This window comes from Ailuropoda melanoleuca, chromosome 10, assembly GCF_002007445.2.
Source record: "Ailuropoda melanoleuca isolate Jingjing chromosome 10, ASM200744v2, whole genome shotgun sequence".
Taxonomy (NCBI): domain Eukaryota; kingdom Metazoa; phylum Chordata; class Mammalia; order Carnivora; family Ursidae; genus Ailuropoda; species Ailuropoda melanoleuca.
In genome coordinates this window covers 9,754,507-9,771,194 of record NC_048227.1, presented here as the reverse complement: position 1 = coordinate 9,771,194, position 16,688 = coordinate 9,754,507, and the positions used below count along the sequence as shown (strand labels likewise).

Genomic DNA, 16,688 nt, shown 5'->3' with positions numbered 1-16,688 from the left:
CCACCCAGGCGCCCCGCCCCCCGCCAACTATTTACTGAGCATCTACTATGTTCCAGGCACTGGGCTAAGAGGGGTGGGAGCGAGCTCCTCACGGGCCTGGCCCTGGACAGAGACAGGTGTTAGACAAGTTCCCTCCGAGGACGTCCCTTCAGACTGTGGTGTGCACGTGAGAGGGTGGAGGGAAGGCAGGGGAAGGAAGGGGTGTGTGTGTGGTCACTTGGGATGATTCCTCTGAGGGTGTGGGGCCTGAGCCAGGATCTAAGAGCAGAGCCAAGGGAGGGCTACCCCTTGGGGGATACGAAGGACAGAAAGTGATGAACGTACTGAAGTCCAGGGTTGCACACCCGGCGAGGGGCAAATGAAGATGCTCCTGGTAAATTTCAGGCTGGAGGCCTCTGGGAAATTGGAGGCAAAATTGTATGTGTGGGTCAGAGGGCAGGTGGCCACTGCAGCCGGGAGAGGGAGGCAGTAAGGGGTGTCTAGACGGGTCTTGAGGCAGCCCTGGAGACGGTAGGTCCTTCCTGCAGCTGGTTCGCTTGAGGGTAAGGGCAGAAAGCTTTGCTCATGGTTCCAGAGAAGATTCTAGAACTAAGTTTCCTGGTTATTTGCCCCATCCCACGTTGCCTTCCAAATCTACTCTGGACCCCACACTTCAGTCTTAAGCCACTCATGGGGAGTAGGAGAGGGACCAGGTTGGGAAGTGGTGACAGAGCTTAGGGCAGAGACTCCAGGCTTAAGAGGCAGCTCCGTGGATAGGGGCAGAGCCTGGAGTCAGGAAGGCAAATCAGCCCTAGGTCCTGCAGGGATGGGGTGGTGGTGGTGGGGGGGAACATCTTGATGGGAGGAGGGAGACTTTAAGTCCTGGCCTGGATACCCCCTACTCTCTCAGACGGACACTCATAAAGAGGCCAGACACACATCTGGGAAGCCACGGGGGCAGAGAACTCTAGGACCAGGAGCTGAGACATCTGGGTCCCCATTTGGTTCTGGCTTGTGATCCTGGCCCTGGGCCTTCTGTACTTCTGTACTCTGGGCCTCTGCAGCCCCTGCCCGCTGCAGATGGGGCTTGGGAGGGCCGAGGGTGACACCTGGTGGCAAGCAGGCAGCATCACAGGTGAGAGGGCAAGACCGGGCTTGCGCAAAGCTGCGTGGGGACTCCCACTTTCTGGGCGAGGGCAGGGTTTCCATCTCCTAACTGGAGCGAAGGGTGCAGGTTTCACCCGTCCTCCAGCTTTCTCCAAAATTCCCTCAGGAGGAGAAGGCCAGGGCCTCCTGACCTACCTAGATGGTCTGATCAATGTCTCCCCAGGCAGGCAGAGCAAAGAGGGGGAGTGGGACCAGAGAAGGCCCCGTTCTTAAGACCACCCCCTACCAGGTGACAGACCCTGTGTTGGGAGGAGGGGATGTGGCATTTGATTGTCATAACAACCCTGTGCAATGTATTTCATTGTCCCCAATCGTACTGGAGACTGGGAAGCAGGGGCTCAGGGAGTCTGGGGGCTCTGGCGAAGGTCATAACCAGGTAAGTGGCTGAGCTGGAATTCACACCCAGATGGTCTCACTCTCATCCCCGCTCAGGTTCCTTTCGTGTCTCAGGGGCCAGTGCTGTGCGCCTTGGATGGAGGTGTCATGGGGACCCCTGCTGCCCACTGCAGTCCACAGCGGCTCACCCGCTAGAGCGGGTGCTCCAAGTTCTACTGAATCGGCCCCAAGTGGGACCTAGGACCCCACCTGACTCCATCCCAGGAGGAGTGACCCAGGGAAAGATGCTCTCCTACCCCTGCCCAACTCAAAATTGCCAACATTTCCTTCTGTGACCACCACGCCTGGAGGTTACACTCTCGACTTTACAAATAAGGAAACTGAGGCTAGGAGTTTGCCCAAGGCCACAGGTGGGTTAGGGCCAGCGTCAGAGGCGGAACCCTGGTCTCAGCCATGCGGTATGGTGCTGCCCCTGGGTGACAAAGGGGACAAATGGGAGCCCCGTGAGCTCTAAGGTGATTCACATCAATCAGGAATATAAAAGGGATGGGGCTCCTAGGTGGGCGCCTGGGTGGCTCAGTTGTTAAGTGTCTGCCTTCAGCTCAGGTCATGATCTCAGGGTCCTGGGATCGAGCCCTACGTCAGGCTCCCTGCTCAGCGAGGAGACTGCTTTTCCCTCTCCCTCGGCCCTCTCCTTACTTGTGTGTTCTCTCTCTCACTTTCTCACTCAAATGAAAAAATAAAATCTTATAAAAAAAAAAAAAAAGACACCAGGGAGACCTTGTTTTGCTATCCTCGAAGTTGGGGGACACAGTAGATGGATGCCCAACATTTTAAGTCCTGACTTGGGATTATGTTAGGAATCAAAGTGACCTTGGTACTCTCTTACCCGTGAGAGCCCGTGGTGAGGTGGGGGTGCTGCCCGAGCTTTCGTGGAGGGTTGAACAGGTGTCATGACAAACTGGGAGACAAAAATCAAGTTAGGATCGTATCCTGTGAGTCCTGCTTGGCTCTTTCTCTCTGGCATTCTGCAAATGTAATGTAACATGCCTAAGTGTGGATTTCTTTTCATTTATAACGCTCGGGAGTCTGTATTTCATGTGCATATCTTTCATCAATTCTGGAGATTTCTCAGCTGTTTCTTTAAATAATGCCTCTCCACAAGGCGCCTGGCTGGCTCAGTGGGAGAAGGAGTGGGTGACTTTGATCTCGGGGTCATGAGTTCGAGCCCCACATTAGGTGTAGAAATTACTTTTTTTTTTTAAAGATTTTATTTATTTATTCGACAGAGATAGAGACAGCCATCCAGAGAGAGAACACAAGCAGGGGGAGTGGGAGAGGAAGAAGCAGGCTCACAATGGAGGAGCCTGATGTGGGGCTCGATCCCATAACGCCGGGATCACGCCCTGAGCCAAAGGCAGACGCTTAACTGCTGTGCCACCCAGGCGCCCAGGTGTAGAAATTACTTAAAAAATAAAATAAATAATGCCTCTCTGCAATTCTGTTTTCTTTTGGAACTCAATTAGACATGTATGAGCCTTCCTTTTTATTCTTTTTGTCTCTTATTTATTTAGCAAATATTTATTGAGCGCTCTGCCAGCCATGATTTGGGGCATTTGGCATAAGTAAGCTCCCATGTGGATCTTTTCTTTTTTTCTTTTTTTTTTTTTTTTACTATTTTTAACTGATTTAAGTTCTTTTTAATTTTTACATTTATTTATTTATTTATTTAGAGACAGAGAAGAGAAAGAGAGGGATGGGAGGGGCAGGGGGGATGAGAGAATCTTAAGCAGATTCCACACTGAGCCCAACGCGGGACTTGAACTCACGACCCTGAGGTCACAACCTGAGCCAAAGCCAAGAGTCGGTGAAGTTTAACCAACTGAGCCACCCAGGCGCCTGGAGTTCATATATCTCAGAAGGTCATAGCTCTGTCGTTTTTGACTTCTGGCAGGCATCTTGGCTCCAATTTTCCACCTTGCAAAGCCTCGTCGGCTGAGCCACTGGTGGTCACGAAATCCTGCGCCTTTGAGATTCTGACCTCGGCAAACGCCCCCGGGGCAGCTGCAGCTTTATAAGCCGCTTACCGCTCTCGTTTCCAGATCTTTGCTCTTGGCCCTTGAGGATTTCCCATACTTTGCTACAGGCACAGCAATGTGCTTGAAAGCATGTGGGTAGTGCTTCCTCCAGCACGTTGCATCAGGAGCAATTACATCAAGAGGACTTTTATTTTTTAAATACAGCCAGCAACGGACCTCCCCGTGTTTGCAACTCTTCTGCATTCCTGGGAATTGTCTTCCGAGGTTTGCTTTTTTTTTTTTTTTTTTAAGATTTTATTTATTTATTTGACAGAGACAGCCAGCGAGAGAGGGAACACAAGCAGGGGGAGTGGGAGAGGAAGAAGCAGGCTCCCAGCGGAGGAGCCTGATGGGGCTCGATCCCAGAACGCTGGGATCACGCCCTGAGCCAAAGGCAGATGCTTAACAACTGCGCCACCCAGGCGCCCCTCCGAGGTTTGCTTTTTGCTCGGATTCTCCCAACAGCTGCTCAACGGTGGGTGCTATGCTGGTGAGTTTTTCTCTTTCTCTTTTCCTGACTCTCTGGTCTGGGAAGTGCAGACAGATGGAAGGAGGGCTCTCTTTGCGCACTGGTTTGTCCAGGGTGAGATTCCCAGCTGGAGAGTGTGGGTGGGAGCCTCGGCCTTGGTGGGACCCTCAGTGTGGGCCTCCAATCAGTCTCCTGAGGGCCCCCTCCCCTGCCCCAAGGCCTGAGTCAGGGACACGTGGGTTCCGTTAATGGTGACAGACCTCCCAGACCCTGGTGTCAGGTTGTCTGTCCATCCCCTTTTATTAGTAATGCTGTTACCAGCATTCCTCTCTTCCCATGTCTTCATGGTACAGTATGCATTTCTCAACCCACTCGTGCATCCAGAGAAGAATGCATAAAGACAAATGCTCTATGATCTCACTTCTATGTGGAATACAAATTTTTCTGAAACCCTCATAGATACAGAGAACGGATGGGTGGTTGCAGAGGCGGGGGATGGGGAGGGTCTGTGAAATGCGTGAAGGGGGGTCAAAAGGCACAAACTTCCAGTTATAAAGTAAATAAGGGGCGCCTGGGTGGCTCAGTCGATTAAGCATCTGCCTTCGGCACAGGTCATGATCTCAGGGGCGTGGGATCGAGCCCCCGTTGGCCTCTACACTTTGCGGGAGTCTGCTTCTCCTTCTCCCTCTTCCCCTCTACCTGCTTGTGCTCTCTCTCTCTCTCAAATAAATAAATAAAATCTTTGGAAAAGAAAGATAAGTAAGTCTTGGGGATGTCACGTACAGCATGGGGGCTACAGTTGGTAACACTGTATCGTATATTTGAAAATTGCTAAGAGAGTAGATCTTGAAAGTTCTCATCATGAGAAAAAAACATTTTTAACTGTGTGGTGACCCATGTTAACTAAACTTATCCTGGAGATCGTTTCCCAAAATATACAAATAAATCATCATGTCAGACTCCTGAAATGAATACAACGTCATATACCCATTGTATCTCAATTAAAATAATAATAATAATAATAATGATAATAATGAATAAGTATAAGAAAAAGGAATGAAACTCACAAGTATTAATGTGAGTCAAAAACACCCCTCCAGAACCTGGAAAGTAAATAAGCAAAGCTCATCAGGGATGACAAAGGTAGAAACACGGGCTGTTTCTTGGGTGTGGCAGGTGAGTATGGGCTGGGAAGGGGCACAGGGTTGCCTGCTTGAATTTGGGAATGCCCTATATTTTGACCTGAGTGGTGATTCCAGTGGAGTGTACTTGGGGAAAAATGCATCAATCTGGACATCGAAAATTTTGGTGCTTTACCGCCCGTAAATTACCCCTCAGCAGAGAAGAAAACCAAAAACTTATTATGGAATAGTCTTTTTTTTTTTTAAAGATATTTATTTATTTATTTGACAGAGAGAGAGGCAGTGAGAGAGGGAGCACAAGCAGGGGGAGTAGGAGAGGAAGAAGCAGGCTTCCCACTGAGCAGGGAGCCTGATGCAGGGCTCGATCCCAGAACGCTGGGATCATGACCTGAGCCGAAGGCAGACGCTTAACGACTGAGCCACCCAGGCGCCCCTATTATGGGATATTCTGAACACCCCCCAAATTATAAGGGATTGAATTTTTAAAGAGCGCTTTAAAAATAACGACACCAGGGGCACCTGGGTGGCACAGAGGTTAAGTGTCTGCCTTCAGCTCAGGGCGTGTTCCCGGCGTTCTGGGATCGAGCCCCACATCAGGCTCCTCCCCTGGGAGCCTGCTTCTTCCTCTCCCACTCCCCCTGCTTGTGTTCCCTCTCTCGCTGGCTGTCTCTATCTCTGTCGAATAAATAAATAAAATCTTTAAAAAAAATGAAAATAAAAATAACGACACCAACTCAAGGACACCCATGGAAGCCTTTGGTGTGGACGTGAGCCCTGGACCATCGAGGGCCACCAAGAGGGCAGCTAGGGCTCCCACGGGCCTGCCGGTGGGGAAAGGGAACCTGCCCCTCTAGGATAGGAGAGGGGGAGAAAGGACCAGCGGAGTCTTTACTCGAAGCGCTTCTTCTGGGGTCTCATATAGATCCCACAGCACGTGAGATGGGTTTTATTTTCTGTCGTTCGCTGACAAGGAAACTGAGGCTCAGGAGATGGAGCGGGGGGCCTGGTCCGCATAGTCAGAGGGTGGCGGCCTGAACTCTTTCCAGAGGGGTGCTATCAGAGAGCGCCCCCCGCCCCCCGCAAACACACACACAGGGTCAAGGCCACCCCTCCAGGCCTTCTGCTTTTGCCCATACCTCCCCAAAGCCGCCGCCCCCCATCCCTGGAGTTTCCCCGCTCTTGAGGCTGTGAGCCCCTGGGGACATGACCCCTGAGCCCCTCACCACACCCCAGCAGGATCAGGTGCCTTCCTTCCATCTGGATGCCAAGGCCTGGGCGGACAAGGACGTAGGACACTCCTTCCATGAGATTCAGGCCCTTCGCCTGGATCTGGCCTTCTGTCCCCCTCACTCGTAGCACTGGTGACAGTCAATCTTGTGCTCCAGCCTGGTCCACAGGCCTCTGCCTGAGACCCCAGGCCCTCCACTCTCCCTGTGACAGTGTTTGCCTGCTCCCCTCTTCCTCCCTCCCTGCACCCAACACCCTCATCTTCCCAGCAACTAACACGGGGCCACAACCATGCCAACTGCTGGCTTGGGAGCCGGGGTGGGGGCGGTCACTCTTTTCTGACCACAGTGTACAGTTCCCCCTGAAGTCTACACCGGTCAAAGAAACGCTTTCCCCCAGGGGCAGGTGTGCCTTTAGCGCCCTCGGGTCACCACCCTATCAGTTGGACTAGGCCTCGGGGACAATGAAAAGAAACCAGAAATCACAATGGCGTTTGATAACCCTGGAGAAGAAAGAATCTTCTTTGCAGAAGCTCTTTGAATTTCAAACTGCTGGGCTGGTAAGGTTGGTTCTGGAAGGACCAATCCCATGAACGTTGGAGGCAGCCAAAGCCCAGAGACCAGGGTGCTGTTGAGCTGTATCCCAGAACCGTCTCATGATGGATGCTGCCGATTGCTTGCCATTTGTTCCCACCCCCCAGCCCCATTCTGCAGCCCCTCTGTCCGGGCTGGGTGTGCCCACAGGCTGGCCTTTGCCCTGCAACAGGCTGCCGGGCCGGGGCTCTGGGTTGGGTTCAGCCTCGGGGAGGGACAGCCAGAGGGCAGGAGAGAGCTGGGGGCGTTATCTTCCAGCTCCTTCCCACCCGGGGTGGAGTTCTCTGGACAGCTCCATTTCTAGTCACAGTTCCTTTGCTTTGCCCCTTTGGGGTGGTGATGGTTCCCACAGAGTCCCCCGTGGGGTCCCTTAGCCCCGAGCACACCCGTGCGCACGACCCCTTCCTTAAAACTCTCCCCCCACAGACGGTCCCCACCACCGCTTCCTTTTCTGCTGACACAGTGCCTGGGAGACAGCACGAAACTTCCAGATGCGGTCAGTTGTTAACCTCGAAAGCCTTGTTGGGTCTCCCAGGGCAGCAATGTCAAGTGCAAAGCCTATAAAATGACCACAGAGCTTGCAAACCCTTGACTGTTCATTGATCTCGAGAAAGCTGGCTGCAGGAGACAGAATTCGCTCCCTGAAGTTCTAAGTGTTCTCACCGAACTCACTGAACTAGTCATGCCGCACATCAGGGAGAGTTCCATTTTCTTCTTGTGGCCCCCTAGGACTGCTAACGGAGTCAAGGCCAAACCCCCGACCCTCTCTGGCAGCCTGGCCGGGCCTGCCCCCACCCCTTCCCCCTGCTGCCCTCCGTCTCTGGGCCTTGGCCAGTCCCTGCTGGGTCCCTGCTCCTTGGACAAGCCCAGGTCCCAGTCTCCTGGGCCTCTTAATCCCAGGCCCTCCGAGCCCCTCATCAGCCATTCACAACTGAGTAGGAATTACCTGGCTGCAAACAGGACTGAGCCCGCTCCTGGCACGCCCCGGGGGCTCCGCAGAGAAAAGCAGACAACAAGGGTCCTGGACGTCAGTCACAAGCTTTATTGTCTCGCGCACGGACTTGCCACACTTCAACAATTCCACTTTGGGGAGGACAAGGGGTGTGGGGTTGGGGAGGACAAGGGGTGTGGGGTGGGGAGGGGGGCTTGGGGACGGGGCACAGCTGAGCCCACACTTGTGAAGTCGCTTACAGGCAGATGGCTTTTGGCCACCTGCCAGCCGCCCTCGGGGCTCAGCCCCTCCTGGTGTGGGCCTTTGGCTGTTAGTAGACTAATCAGTGCCTCTGGTAGGCAGGGGAGCTGCCGGATTTTGCTGGAAAGAGTAGTAGTTAACTCTGGGTTAGGCCACTAAAGCATCGCTTCTAGACTGTTGTTAATAAAACCGCATGCGAGAGCTACCAGAAGCCAATGGGGAGGTGGGGGGCCGATGGGACGAACTGGCTGCCCCCCCCAGGATGGGCTGCGTTTGGGCGAGGATGGGGGCCCCCCAGGTTGTTCCCAGGGCACAGACTGCATACCCGTCCCAGTGCACTTTGGGAACGCCTTGTTGGGGCATCAGTCTTCCCCCCTGAGCTCCTGGGAGGGGAGGGCCCCAAAGTGAAAACTCTCCCTGAGCTGGGGGAGGTGGAGGCAGGCCCTCTATGGGGACGCTGAGGCACAAGGCAGAACCAAGGGGCCCTCCAGCTCTAGAGGTTTCTCTTCTGGCTTTTCTAACCACCCACAGGCCTGGAGTAACTCAGCTGGGCTCGCGGGGCAGAGGGGAGAGATGGTTAGATCTTTCTTTTCTCCAATGTCTCTTGGGCTCTTTTCTGGGCTGCAGGGGACAGGGCTTCCAGAGCTCTGGGCAGGTGCCTGGTAAGCAAGGGGGCTCTTGGTACTTGTGCGTTCTGATGAATGCACCTGGCACACACGTCCCTGCTCACTCGTGTACCTGGGTGTGCGCCCAGCGAGGCTGCAGGATCGCGTGCAGCGTGTGCGGGCACGGCGCTGCCAGGCCCGGGGGTCAGTCCCACGACCTGGGCGAATGCATCTTCTGTGGCCTGAGCACGGCTAACAGCACATGCCTGCCCACATGGCCACGTGTGCGTGCGTGACCCCTCTGTGCGATGCCAAAGTAGGTGCGTGTCTAGGTCAGAGCCTGCCCCGGTGTGTCTGCCCGGGAAAGGCCCAGTTTTGGAACAGCTAGTCAACCCCGGGGACACCACATGACTGACCAGTCAGAACATGCCTAGAGCCCTGGGTCTGGGCTCCCCAGCAGCCACCCTGCCCCAGCTCCAAGCCAGGGCCGTGGTGGGGGATGAGGAGAGGGGCTTCAGAACTTTCCTAATACTGTGGCTCCTGGCCTTGGTGGAGCTACGTGTATGAGTTCGTGTTGGGGCATGGGGGAGGAGAAGGACTTGACCCCCAACACCTTGAACCTGGGCCTCGCTAGGCAGAGGGGCTGAGGGGGGTTTGTACCACTGTCTGGGGGCTGTAGAAAAGGGGGTCCCTACCTGGCTCCCGAGGACTGGACTGGCCTCCTTGGTGCCTAGCGGGGCCTCCTCTGACCCTTTCCCGGGATAATGGCTCTGTGGGGTCTCAGGGGAACCCGGGAGAAGGAAGAGAAGAAAGGGAAGGCAGGGACATGCCCGACATGCCACGATGGTCCTCAGGGCAGCTCCTTCTGGGGGGAGGGGGCCTGGCCAGATCACCTTGGCCTCCCCCAAACAAATTCCAGAAACTGCCAGGGCGTCCAGGGTGTCCAGGCTGAAGGTCCCGGGGACCAGGCCAGGACTGTACCGCTCTCTGTGGAAGGTCGTGCTTGAGGAAGCCTCCTGGTCCGGCAGGGGGGTCGGGGTGGGGGATTGTCCGAGGCAGTGGGCACGTTATTACAAACACTGTTCTTGTCTCCAAAGTGACAGTCCTGGCCCCTGCCTGGAGGGGGCGCCGCTGGGGCAGGCTGCAGGGGCTCTAGTGTAGACCGGGCCGCTCTGCGGTGTCCCTCAGGGTCAGTGCTTCTCCTGGAGAGAGCAAGGGCTTGACCAGCAGGTGTTTCCAGGAGGGGTGGGGGTGGGGTCCGATAGGAAAGGGAGTGGGGTGGGCTGTGCACCTGTGCCAGGTAGTGGGACCAGCATAGCACGTGCAAAGGTCTTGGGGCAGAAAAGTCTCTCTTCTGGGTTTGGGGCTTGGGGAGATAGGAGGCGGGGTGGGTGCAGTTGAGGGGAAGAGGCGAGAGCAGATGGGTTTTACAAAGAGCACTGGGAGCCTGTGTGGAGGCACTGAAAGAGCTGGGACTCCGGGCCTCAGTTTTCATGTCTGTAAACTGGGACAACCCCATGGGCCTTTCAGGGCTGCTGGAGGGACAAAGCCACACCAAGTACGGACATCACCCATCTCCCCTGTTGGCAGGTCTGGTGCAGGGTTCCCCCTCCCCCTCGCCCTTTCTTCCACCCACAGCCCCATCTCTCTCTCTGCCCCTCCCCCACAGGCCTGGCCCCTGGCAGATTCTGTGGCCAAGGTTCTCCCCTCTCTGGGCGATCACAGTGGCTGGGGGGGGCTCCACGGTCCAAGATGGACAGAGAAGAGTTCCTTCCCCTGCTCCAGCCTTACTCCTGCAAGGTCACACAGCCAGCCAGGGGCAGAGCCGGCTGGCACCTGGGACTCAAGTGGGTACCTGTCAACGCTGTGGGTGAATGCCCGGGCTTAACTGTGCGGTGGGGCGTGTTAAAACATAACAGTCAGGGGGCGCCCGGGTGGCTCGGTTGGTTAAGCGTCTGACTCTTGATTTCAGCTCAGGTCATGATCTTAGGGTTGTGAGATCGAGCCCTGCATCGAGCTCCATGCTGGGCACGCAGTCTGCTTAAGATTCTCCCTCTCCCTCTGCATCCCCCCACCTCTCAAAAAACAAAAACACTAGACAAACCCCCTACCTTAACAGTCAAGCAAAGACATGGCGATCATGGGAGTCATGGGTACCCTTTAGCCCATGAAGTTCTAGGAAACCAATTTTACACCCTCAATTTTGTAAATTATAGAATTTTCAGAGACCTTTTTAAGGACAAGAAAAGATGCTTATTTTTTAAAAATATTCAGTGAAGGGGCGCCTGGGTGGCTCAGTTGGTTAAGCGGCTGACTTTGGCTCAGGTCATGATGTCAGGGTCCTGGTATCGAGTCCCCTACCCCCAACCTGGGGCTCGAACTCACAACCCCGAGATCATGAGTCACACGCTTGTCCAACTGAGCCCGCCGGATGCCCTAAGGGGTTGTTTTAAACAGTGAGATCGCCAAGAAAAAGCACAAAAATGGGACAAACATGGCACCAAAAAGACGGTGGAAAGGACACTTATGACTAAGAGCTGGAACTGGGCGGCGAGCATCGCCTGGTGCGACCTCCGCTGGGATTGTGCGTGTCAGGTGACTCGAATTTTTCTCCACTCTGCACACGTCCGAGAATGACATAGTAGGTAGGTTTGCAAATAAGGAATCAGCAAATAATGAGAATTGACTGTCCACGTACGCAGACTCACAGGAAAATTCAGGAAGGATATCACTTAAGTGTCAACCTAGGTCATCTCTAAGAGTATCTTCTATTTTGGGGTTTTTTCCCCCCCAAAAGTTTCCTAGTAGGCACATGGAACTTTTATTATGCAAGTTTTTGAAAAAGAGCAACAAAGTGACAAGAGCAGATGAGGGCTGAATGGAGTGGGACCGCTCCGGCCAGAGAGCCTCTGGCACAAGGCACCTTTGTAATTTGGGTGGCTTTTCAGGGTTTTTTTTCTCCTAAGAAGTTGGCCCGTGTGGGAGGGCCGTGGGTGTGTCAGGGTGTCCCCCGGGGGGCCAGGGCGTCCCTTACCTCTTGTTTGTGGCCCTTGTCTTGCTGGTGGATGCCATTTGTAGAACTGGAATTGCTGATGGCCTGTTAAAGAGTCCCGGGCAGGGGCCGAGGGAGGGTCACCAGGCGGCGGGGGTGTCCCAGGACCCCAGGAGACCGAGGCTCTCAGGGCAAGGCTGCAGCCCCAGCTCAGTCTGAGCCCCTCAGGATCAAGCCACATACCCCCTTGGGCTGGGACTCCCAGAGGACAGGGCCGAATCTCCCCGTTCGGACCAGGGTTCCCAGGACTGGGCCATGCTGTCCGAGGACAGCGAGCGTCCCACCGCTCGCCGCCCGGGCAGCCCAGCCCTGGCCCGTGTGGCTCACCTGGGACTTGTCAGGGCAGCTCCTCATGGCCTCCATGAGCTTCTCCACCTGCTGAGCCTGGTCCAGCGCGTCCCGCAGCGCGTCTTCCGTGCGCATGAGCTGGTGCTGCAGCCGCTGGAGCTCGGGCGCCGAGGACGGGTCAATGAGGGAGTAGCGCCTCTGGTCCGACAGGGACTTCTCTTTGTCCTGGACGCGGCAGGGGAGACGAAGAGCATGCGTGTGAGCGCGTCTGCGCGTGCATGTACGTGTGCACGTGTGTGCTGGGACAGGGAGGTCTCTCCTCCCGGCCCCCCCTTCTGGCCCACCTCGGCTCTGGGTCAGGCCTTCCTCCCTCACTCCGGGGTCCCCACAGAAGTATCTAGGAGGATCCCCTGCCCTGAATTCCCAGGCTGGCAGCCGCTTCCCATTCTCCAAGTCCTGAGGTCCAGAGCCCCCTGCCTTCTTCCCTTCTCCTGTGGCCCCCGCTCCTTCCACACTGTCTTTATGTGGGTCCCTTCTTCACCCCCAGACCCACAGCTTCAACACCTCTTACCCTCCAGTCCATCTGAACTCCTCCTGCCCTCCCCAACAGGACACGTGTCACCTTCAGCTTCCAAGCCCTCCACAGCTGTCCCCTGCCCACCGTGGTACCTGGAGATGCACCTGCCAGCCTCCTTGCTCCCGCACAAACCTGTATCACACTGTCCCCGGGCCAGGTGCTTCCAGATCCTTCTGCTCTGCTCTCACCCTCCACCCAAACTTCCCTCACTGTGGGGACTTTCTAACCACCAAGTCCTTCCCCAGTTCTCCTGTGGCGCTGGGGACAGCGTAGCGGGGCACGGGAGAGGCTGCCCTGGGCAAATTTCCCACATAAATTCAACCAGCCTGTGCCCCATGGAGATGAGCCAGACGGCACTGCCCTCCTCCACGAGGCTCCGGGAAAGCCTCAGAGAATCAAAACTTTGAAGTCCCCACTGGCCCCAGGGCCTTGTCTTCTCCTGTCCAGGCATCAGAGGCATGAGGACAGCAAAGGGCCCTGGAATCCTGCTGCTGGCCAGGCCTGCCAGGATTGGAAGGGTGTGCAGCAAGTGACTGCCTGACCCCTTGACACTGCGGGCCCCCCAGCTGCAGGCGGGTCCTGTCCCTCCCTCCTCCCATCTCCTCCAATGGCTGAACCCACACAGCTGAGTGGGAGGGCAGTGAGGGCCTCGGAGCAGCTTCCCACAGCAACAGGCCTGTCTTCGCGGAGCCTGTCCTGTCCATACCCTGGGACCACCTGGGCCCCGTAGCTGGCCACAGCCTTGTCCTCAATGCTAACCACAGGGGGACATGTGGGGGTGGTTCTGTCCTGTGCTCCCAGCATGGTCTGCCTACACCTCCCCACCTCTGGGGCCTCAACTCAGGCAGGCTCCTGTTCCTGATGGAGGAGTCTCAGCTTCCAGAAGCTCAGGATTAGAAAGGGCTCTGGAGGTCCTATCTCCTTCCTGAGATGGATGTGTGAATCCCCACTGCAAAACCCTGAGGAAGGAGCTGGTTTCTGGCTGATTACTTCCCTGGATGGGGAGCTCACCACCCCACAGGAGCCCATCCCAGCTCTGGACAGCTCAGGGTCTTCGGAAGTCTTCCTTCACACTGTGTCACCCAGACTGCCACGCGGCCAGCCACATGTCTGCAAAGGGGTTGCCCGTGGTCCCTCCACCAGCTATGTTGCTGACCCTGCCCATGATTCTAGGGCCTCCTGAACCCTCCCTGTGACCTGGCTGTCCCTGGGATGCCTCCAGGAGGTCACCAGCCTCCACCCTCCCTGGCATTCCCCTGTCCCCAGGCTACCCCCTGCCCACGCACCAGCCCGGTTAGCTTTTCTCGCAGGCCCCGGATGTCATCCTTGAGTTTCTGCTCTTTGATCCGCCACTCAGCCTTGTGGACCTCACGGCTCAGGTCCCTCTCGGGTCCTGGTGAGTGGCGATTGGCCTCCAGCAGCAACACTCGAAGTTCGTTCAGACTCCTGGGAGGGGTCAGTGCGGGGCACAGAAAAGCTAGTCAGCCCTGGCCCTCTGCCCCCACATTCCAGAGATTTGCCAGGTGCCTATGGGCTGGCCACACAAAGAGGGACACTGGCTATGAAGATAGCACCCATGCCAGGAGGGGCTGCAGTGGAAACATGGGGCATGAAACCATTCGGTGACAGTCCAAGAGGGGCCAGGATTTGGGGATGGGACAGTCAAGAGGACTGAGCCTTTTCTAGAATGTTCTTCAAATTAAAAAAAAGAGAACATCTGTTTAATGAAAAATTAAATAAAACAAAACATTCATCCAAGAATGCTCATGTGACAAGACATTCTATTTTTTATTTTTTACTTTTTTTTATTTGTTAAAGACTTTATTTTGGGGACGCCTGGGTGGCTTGGTCATTTAAGCAACTGCCTTCAGCTCAGGTCATGATCCAGGGTCCTGGGATCGAGTCCCACGTCGGGCTCCTTGCTCAGTGGGGAGCCTGCTTCTCCCTCTGCCTCTGCCCCTGCTTGTGCTGACTCTTGCTTTCTCTCTCTTTGACAAATAAATAATTAAAATATTAAAAAAAAAAAGACTTTATTTTTAAGTAGGCTCCACACCCAAGGTAGGGCTCGAACTCATGACCCTGAGATCAAGGGTCACATGCTCTCTTGACTGAGCCAGCCAGGCGCCCCCACATGGCATATTAATAATAGTCTGAAAAGGATATTAAAATACTCCTCTCTCTTTTTCAACTACATATCTATGTAAGGCCCGATTTTCATAATACACTTCAAAACAACACCTGCAAAGATTGAATGCAGAGGAAGACACGAGAATCCTGCTGTCTTCTATGAAGCCTGAGATTCAAGAAATTTGCAAAAATGTAACACAATGCCACTCTTTTCATGAAACAGTTTAAGTTTTGGAAAATGGTTGCTTTTTATCAAAAGTGTATTATTTATATGAGATGCAACTGGCTTGTTACAATTTTTAAGCGGTTTAAGAAAGATTTTCAAATTTCTGTTTTAACCGATAATACGGTAAATACAGAATAAATAAACAAAAGCTCTCTGGGAATCCTCCATAATTTTTAAGAGTTTAAAGGAATCCCAGAGGCCAAGAAGTTTGGGAACCACTAGTCTTGCCTATAAGCGCTGCTCAGAGATCTGTGTTGAGAAGGATCCTGAGGCTTCATCTGAGAGGAGTACCGCGATCATTGGTGATGCCGGCCGCCTGTCTGACACGCCCCACCCCTGCCCTGCCTCCGGAAAAGACGGGCTAATGTCAAGGGGAGTGGGGTCAAGGTTAGGGCTAGGCGGGTCGACCACACCGCCGGCGGCTGACTCACCGCTCCTTCCGGAGCAGCTCCTGGCTGATGAGGACCAGCTGGCCTGAGGCGTCATGGGTCTTTCGCGACACGGCTTCCAGTTCTGCCTCCAAGCGCCGCTTCTCCTTCTGGAGGGCGTCCACCTTCTTCTCTCCCGACTTGCACTTTGTCTCCAGTGCTGAGGGTCAGCCGGCAGGGAAAGCAGAGAGAGGGTCAGGCTCTCCCTGGGAATCTGTCTCCAGCAGGGAGCCGGTTTTCTCGGGGGACCATGGTGACACACCCCACTGAGTGGGTCTCTCTGGTCCTGCAGAGCCAGGCAGCAAGGGGCCAAGGGAACAACTACACAGAGCAGGCCACAATCCCAAGCACAGCAACACAGGCCCTTTGGTGTCGGGGGGAAGCAGGCCACCCTTCCTGAGACAGGCCCCGGGCATCGACACTGTGTCCTTGACCAGGGAAAGCTAATCTTCACCTTAGCCTTGGACAGGTTTGAGGTCAACTGCCCTCTGTGAGGACCAATGAGGCCACGTGAACCTGATGGGAACTGGGCAGAAGTGGGGGTGGGGTCCATTTCCCAGGATGGGGGCCGTCTCACGGGCAAGAAGCAGGGTTGGTTCACAGAACCACAAATTCCAGACCCGTGCCTCTCCCTAGGCTCCCTCTCTCTCCTTGTGTCCCCTATGTCTTGCTCCCTGCTGTGGACAGTGTCCTTCCCTGCCCCCAAGTCTGAAAGCCTGGTATTTCATCTAGAAATGAGCCGGGGGCACACTCTGTGTGACCTATGAAAAAGTAAAGACGAGAGATGGGGCGCCAGGGTGGCTCAGTCGGTTAAGCCTCTGCCTGCGGCTCAGGTCGTGATCCCAGGGTCCTGGGATCGAGCCCCACATTGCGCTCCCTGCTCAGCGGGGAATCTCCGTCTCCCTCTCCCTCTGCCGCTCCCCCTGCTTGTGCTCTCTCTCTCTCTAATAAATAAAAATATTTTAAAAAAAGAAGTCAAGATGAGAGAGAAAGCTGATGGAACTTCAGAACACGAGAACACAGAACTGGCTCTGGGGGAAGAAGGCAGCTGGGGTCTGCGATCATCTTACGGAAGATGTGGGAGCCACACTCTCCACTCTCTGCTGCTCAAGTCCATGCAGGTGGACTGGCCCACGTCACCTCTCGAGGCAGAGTGGGAGAGGGCACCCGGACCCAGGAGCCAACCCAGTCCACGCCCCACT

The 16,688-nt window shown here is 55.1% G+C and overlaps 1 protein-coding gene across 4 annotated transcripts in view; it reads right to left on the bottom strand.

Moving 5' to 3' along the window:
- Positions 1 to 8,010: 8,010 nt before the first annotated feature.
- Positions 8,011 to 16,688, bottom strand: part of CLIP2 (CAP-Gly domain containing linker protein 2) — a 59,294-nt gene continuing 50,616 nt past the window's right edge. For 3 of the 4 annotated variants that reach the window (XM_034670011.1, XM_034670013.1, XM_034670012.1), the window contains 5 exons: positions 15,490 to 15,646; positions 13,992 to 14,151; positions 12,168 to 12,353; positions 11,823 to 11,885; positions 8,011 to 9,990 (listed from right to left, as the gene is read on the bottom strand). In XM_034670011.1, coding sequence (XP_034525902.1) covers positions 9,979 to 9,990; positions 11,823 to 11,885; positions 12,168 to 12,353; positions 13,992 to 14,151; positions 15,490 to 15,646 — 578 coding nt within the window. In that variant the 3' untranslated portion in view covers positions 8,011 to 9,978. Of the gene's footprint in view, positions 9,991 to 11,822; positions 11,886 to 12,167; positions 12,354 to 13,991; positions 14,152 to 15,489; positions 15,647 to 16,688 lie in introns of those variants that run through there. The other variant, XM_034670014.1, reaches the window with a different exon arrangement.